At 44.3% G+C, this 6947-nt stretch overlaps 1 protein-coding gene across 1 annotated transcript in view; it reads right to left on the bottom strand.

Annotated features, from left to right (window-relative positions):
- LOC116685771 (multiple epidermal growth factor-like domains protein 11) overlaps positions 1–6947 on the bottom strand; it is a 166581-nt gene that overhangs the window by 117771 nt on the left and 41863 nt on the right. The window contains 2 exon segments of the mRNA XM_032510698.1: positions 1370–1471; positions 2650–2783. Coding sequence (XP_032366589.1) covers positions 1370–1471; positions 2650–2765 — 218 coding nt within the window. The 5' untranslated portion in view covers positions 2766–2783.

The following is a 6947-nucleotide window of genomic DNA, read 5'->3' on the forward strand; positions in this document are numbered from 1 at the left end:
GGCTGTAGGTCTATTTGTTGCTCTGATTGGCTGTAGGTCTATTTGTTGCTCTGATTGGTTGTAGGTCTATCCAATTAAGTGCAGAGAGAATAGGCTCGTTCGAGATGAGCCAGGTCTGCGCAGAATCGATAACCGGCGATCGGCGCCCGTTGCATGCCGGTTAGATTTGTGTCCGACTTGATCCCGACGCTTGAGTCATGCAACTGTGGGACCACGCGGAAACTTCACGGAGGCAAGGCGGCCGCAGTTCTGAGACGCAGGCGGCGCAGTTGCTTTTCACCGACTGCAAGAGCCAGGCGGACCAGAGCATGCTGGGAAACGCCGGCTTCTCAGCTGATTTACACACCTGATTGGTTTACCAACATGATGACGTTTTATATAAACTTTTTACTGTTTTTGAATCGGAGGGATTCTAACCGCTATTTGTCTGATTTAAAGACTTATTCTGTCCAGAACACATGTTGTGGCGTTGAGAGACGTTTAGAAGTCAGGAGACTAAATCCGTCAGATCACGGATCATCTACATGTGTGTTGTTAATTAAAATCAGCAACAGATCCATGTAGAGCACTTTGCCAGCTACTCTGTCATAATTAAAACAACTGGAAAATGTGTACAAGCTGATATGTGGGTCTGATTATATTTTATAAACGGAATCGCACACCAGTGTTTCATTCATACTCGCCCAGCCGAAGGCGGCTGGAATCGGCTGGAAACGTGTCGACTTACCGCAGCTTTTGTCCCCGCCCCCCGCGCTACGCCCTAGCTACGTCCACTTTACAGGCGAGGCGCAGTTCATCTCGAACGAGCCTATTGTCTTTCCTGGTCCGTTTGAAACACGCCCCATAATCACAGCCCAATGGAGAATGGGAGTATGACTACGTCAGGCTAGAACTGTCCTTTTAAGAATAAGCAAAAATGCAAAACACTACAGCTGATAATCAATTATTATTTTTAATACAAAATTTGCAAAAAAAGAAGAAAAAAAATGTTACATACCCGTTCTTTTCTGTTTCATATTATATTAAACTGAGTATCTTTGGGAACTTAAAAGACATCACCTTGGACTTTGGGGAACTGGGATCGACGTTGCATAGACAACGTTATTAATCAATTAATCTAGAAAATAACAACAACAACAACAACAGGTAATGAAAAGAGTTGCGGGCCTAATGAACACTGAGTTGGATGATCTGCTTCGTTCCTCGTTCAATACTTTACCACAGCAAATTAAATATTTGAAGAAACATTATTTTGAGCACTTTAAAGGAGTCACCACCTCGGGGCGTTTGAGAAATTGTGACATTTTATGGACTAATTTAAAAATAATTCCATACTGCAGCCTGAGAGTGTTGCCGTCTGAGTCCATACCTGTGTCTGGTGCATTTGAACCAGTTGAGGATGTCGGTGCAGCGGGTGTAGTAGACCTGGTCAAATGGATGAGCGTAGGACTCCTGCACCGTCACTGCATAGCTGGAGGGATGAAAAAAAAAACAACAACCACAGATTAACAGAGTTCCTAGAAACTGTTGGATGTATGCACAATTAATTTCCTAATCTTGTGTAAATTAATCAAAAAAGCTGCCTGTCACACATCAAATTAAAGTGTTTTTCCAACCACCCTCAAGGCTTTACTGAAGTCCGAAAACTCCTAACTGAAACTGGCACTGCGTTGGAGTAGACACAATATTTTAAAAAGGCTGAACATCACAGAGGTACGTTTCTTTTCCTCATGACTCTCAGCAATGTTTCCTGTTAAAAAAAGATCGTCAGGAAGTCAAGTATTGATCCCGGGATGGAGAGCGAGGACGTGTCCTTGTGGTGCAATTTATTAAACCTGGAAAAAATGTATTCTTTCGAAGCTTTAAATGGCTTTATTTTATCCGCCTAAAAACCACCAGTGTTTGGGATTTCCAAGAATCCTGACAGAACTTTACTTTTGATGTTATGTGACGATAGTAGGTTGATATACCTGTCTTAAAAATGTGTCCATCCTAAATGTAAGGAATGACTGGTGGTTGTTTTATATGAGTCGTGTCATGCAATGATAGTGTATGTTTAGTTTATGTCTTAAAACTTAGATTTTTTTTATTGTTTATGATGTTGTTATGTGTATTTATTTTTTGCATTGCCACATTTTCAAGAGAGTTTTAAGGAAGGAAGAATCCTGCAATGCAGGAGCTAATGAGGATCCCAATTAAACAAACACATTTCTAGAATTTTCTCTTCTATGCAGAACTTCTTTTCCTGTAACAATACACTCCTGACACAGATGGATAAAAAGGTCACTGAACTGAGTCTAACCTTTAGCAAGAAGTTAAAACTGTTACAGTCATCGGAGGTAATATACTTTTCCACAATTCCCACAGAGAGATTATCGATCACAGCGCATGCACTCTGAGTTGCTCTCATCAGAAATGACATTGTGCTTTAACTCAGCGAGGCACTGAGTGCTGAGACCACTCAAGCAGTCACATTACCATCGCTGTGGATTTACGGCCTCAGCGTGTCCCCAGGAGTAAACCTTTTGATTATTGGCGAACCCTCAGTCTTGATTTGTGGCGGGGAGTCCATTAGTTCAATGCGGCGTTTTGAGCGCTGTTATTTCACTTTGAATATTGAGAAGAGGAGACTGAATTGGGCGAACTGACCTCTCCCAGTGGCTGCACACGTTGGGGTCGTCCGGGTTGAGGGGCGACGCCAGAGAGATCCAGCCCAACAGGTGGAGCCACAGCAGGGCTTGGGGGGGGAACCCACCGGCCCCCATTGTCCTCCTCTCTCCGTCCTGTGGGGAGGAGAGAGAGAGAGAGAGAAAGAGAGAGAGAGAGAGAGAGAAAGAGAGAGAGAGAGAGAGAGAGAGAGGATGAGAAACATTTCACCTTTAAAAAAAAGGGACGTGGTGGGCATGAATCAGAAAAGAATCCGTGAGGACAAAATGTAACTCTGGCATCAAGGCCATTTATTCTCAATCAATCCAAAAATGAAGAGGAAAAGATAAACCGTGAGGGAAAAGTTTCAATATGACTCACAAAACAACAACCTCAAGAACTCAGTGTGTTGGTGGCGTTCATCAAACCTGTCCACTTCATGGTACATTCCCTCAAATACTGAGTGTTTCCATCCTTTCGACTAAACAACAATTTTGAGCAAAATATTGTACTTTTACTGAACTACATCTTTCTGACAGATATAGTTACTTGTTACACGTGAGAGTTTTAATACATTAAAAAAACATGTGATAAGCCATTGCAGTGTTAATGATTGAGGTCTTAATCAGGACCTTGTGTCACATTTCAGATGTCTATTAGTTGTTAGCAGATCCACCTAAAATAGTTGTTTGAGGCCCACAGAGGTAAAACTATCCAATATTTCACAATAAACAAAAACATCAAACATTAGAGGAAAGTCCAAAAGTTTATTTTTTCTTTGCTTTTAAATTAATCATATCATGACCGCTCAGATTAATCTGGTGGCCACACATGGTGCCAGGCCGGGGATAAAGGCCTGTAACAAATCTCTGCAGCCTCAGTGAAGTCCCCTCAAGCAATAAGTATTTTTACTTTTGGGTTGGGTGCGGTTTGCTGTATGTGCACGTTGGGCGGCCATGCAGCCACAAATAATAACACCACCATAGAATGAAATGCAACGATGACAACAAGAGGTGCTTTTATTCCATATGCATAATCCGACAACTGTGCATTGGCAATAATGTTTCGGATGAAATGGCTATCACAACGTCCGAAACAAAATGAATAATATCGAACTAATGCATTTAGCCTCCAACTGTAAAACACTTGTAAAACCATCAGGCTATCATCCCAATCTTGGCAATTATAGTTGTAGACATTACGTAGCCTGTCTGGTGTGAAGTCTTCCATCTTTGCACATGAAAGACATTTTTGCCATTGCCTTGTGGCCACTTGCATTAGGGTTATAGCTATTTTGTTCAATATTCTGTAGCCAAATTCAATTAAAAACCGCATTCATATTGAATGTGCTGTGTGCCATGTCTGCTTTTATTGAAAACAAACTGTAACAGGGTTCAGAGATTATGGCGGTCCCAAATGCAGAGCCAGCAGGCGGTGGCGAGCTTGAGGATTTAATTAAGACAGCAGGGAAAATAGTTCCAAACGTAGAGGAAGTCAAAAAACAGGAATCCCAAGAAAGAAGGAGACTACACACACTCACAATCCCAAACAGCACAAAGATCTGACACTAGACAAAGAAAACACAGAGACTAAATACACAAGGTAACGAGGTGAAACATGGAACCGGTGACACGAGGGCTCAGGAACAGGTGAAACACATCAGGGTGGGGCAGACAATCACAAAGGTGGGAAAACACAAGGCAGGAAGTAAAACAAGACATGACAAGGGAGGACAAAAGACTATGAAATTAAACAGAAATAGACAACCATGAAAGAAAATTCAGTTCAATTTTATTTATAGTATCAGTTCATAACAAGAGTTATCTCGAGACACTACAGATAGAGCAGGTCTAGACCACACTCCAGAATTTACAAGGACCCAAAAGTTCTAGTAGTTTCCTCCAGAGCAAGCAACAGTGCGACAGTGGCGAGGAAAAACTTCTTTTTAGGTAGAAACCTGGGACAGACCCAGACCCAGACCCAGACCCAGGCTCTTGGTAGGCAGTGTCTGACGACCGGTTGGGGTTAAAATGAAGAGTGGCAATAACAGTCAAAGAAAAGAGAACTTCCTTAAAATTTAAGGATTGCATTGGTGAAGCTCCCCATTGTCTGGCGGTGGGGACACTGGTGACCCTTTGGAGTGGTCCTTGGTTGGGGACCAGTGGACTTAACTAACTGGAAATAAAAGTAGTTAAAACTAGCTCCAGCTCGACCAGCTGCAACAGTAAAGTCTTACTTACACATTGACACTTGAGTATTAACAGTGAAATGTACGAGTAGATGGAACACCAGCTAGGCATGGGTGGCGGTAGCACCTCCTCCGGGACCCACGGGTCAGCTGCAGGGTCATCAGGCAGGAACCACCACTCACCAACGTTTCTCTCCTTTAATCCTGGAACGTCTTCTGGTCTTCTGGTGGCGAAGCAGTGACGAGGACGTCTCCCTGTCACCCCCTTTAGCTGATAGGTGTTACCCTCTACGGCTTTTGTTTGGGTTAGTTGTTCTTTCCCCAGCTCTTGTCTTTCTTCCTTAGCCAGAGCCAAAAGATCCTCTTCTCGGCCTCCTCTGCTTGCTCTTTGGTTGCCTTTGGTCTTTGGTTTTTGGTCTTTGGTCACTTTATGATTTACAGCCCCACGTAGCCTCGGCTTTCAACCTCCACTGGATAGATGGTGGTCTTCCAGCTAGTCTACCGGCGCTCAGCAGCCAGCTCTGAGTACTTGGCCTTCTTGCACTCGTAGGTGACCTCCGTCCCCCCATCCGCTGGTATTTTGAGCTCAATGAGGAGCATGGATTTTGCAATGGTGGACCGAGAGAGAATGTCGGGGCTGAGAGATGTAGCAGGGATCTTGACCGGGAAACAGAGCTGCCTGTTGAGGTTGACTCTCATGGTCCACTCCTGGTCAGGTAAAAATGCCCTAGGTGTTTCTCAAGGCCTGATATTTCTTCTCCCACCCGTGAAAATGCTGATATGGTTGTTGTTCTCTGTTGGTGGTAGACCTTTGCTGCTGTGTCGACGCAACTCAGGTATCTTCCTTAGGACCTGGTTGTGGCGCCATCTGTAGCGTCCCTCGGACAGCGCAATCTTCCAACCTGACAAGATGTGCTGGAGGCTTGCGTTAGGGGTATTGCAGAGTGGGCAGCATTCCTCACTCCTGAACCACGAGGGCAGGGAAGCGTGTCGTAGGTTGAGCGGATGAGAATGCTGAGCCTTGCTTGAGAGACCTTTCACAGGTCTGACCAGGTTATGTTTCAGTTGACAACTCTCCCCCAGGTTGTCCAGCTTCCCTGCGGACCCTGCGACATGGCCTTGATCTTGTAGCGCTCCTTCTCCATTCTTGTCACTTCTGCCACCACCATTTCCTGCCTCCTTTTGTGGCTGGCCTTGGATCAGAACCGTGGCGCTTCTCCCCACCCCAGCCCTGCTCTTCCTGTCTGAAGTCAGCCAACAATCTCTTGATTTTGCAGATGACTGACAGTTTGGTTGACCTCAGTTTGGGTGTTTACTTCCAGCCTGACCAAACTTTGGGGTTCGCTTTCCTTACAGCCCTGTCAGCAGACTCTCAACTCAAGAACAAGTCTGGTCTTCGTGGCAGCCCCAACCACTTTCGGAAGAATGTGTTGGCCTTTCCATCCATCTTACTTGTGGTGGATGAGAGGATCTCACTCATTTCCAGTGGCCCCATCACCCTCCTGTAGAGCGTAAATTGGTAGCACCAGACCTTGTACTTCCCTGGGAGTTGGCTTTGATCAATTCTTTAATCAATTCAGACCTGAGAACTGTTTCATCACGGTTCTCCAACGTATATAATTATATATCAGACACAGGGGCTGTTTTACTGCACAAGGAAAACTTTTGATATTCTTTAGGTAAAGGATCTGAGTTTTTTCTTTTTTTCTTTTACTATTGGGCTGCTGCTCGTTATGTAAAGCCGTTATATGATGTTTAATCTCTGTCAGCTCAGAAACAGCAGCAGGTGGTCTTTTCACAGCTTCGAAGTGTTTACAGAGAGAATTGAGTTGTTTACCTTTAGATTCAGTCACTTTAAGCAAAACCCTTCTGAACCTGTTTTGGATTGGAATCTGCATTTTCTATATCCCTGTCATTCCACTTCCGGGATTGCGCCGTTACTGAAGGAAATTCCATCGGATTTCACTTATTTAGGCTGGATATCCGTTGCCTTGGGTTTTCTTCGTGTTGGCATTTTAAACGCCGGTGGATTTCTGAGGACTATGGTTCTCCTCAGGCTCTTCAGATCTCTGCAGGGTAAATCCAGACAGCTAGCTAGACTATCTGTCCAATC

The sequence above is a fragment of the Etheostoma spectabile genome, unplaced genomic scaffold, assembly GCF_008692095.1.
Source record: "Etheostoma spectabile isolate EspeVRDwgs_2016 unplaced genomic scaffold, UIUC_Espe_1.0 scaffold270, whole genome shotgun sequence".
Classification (NCBI taxonomy): Eukaryota; Metazoa; Chordata; class Actinopteri; order Perciformes; family Percidae; genus Etheostoma; species Etheostoma spectabile.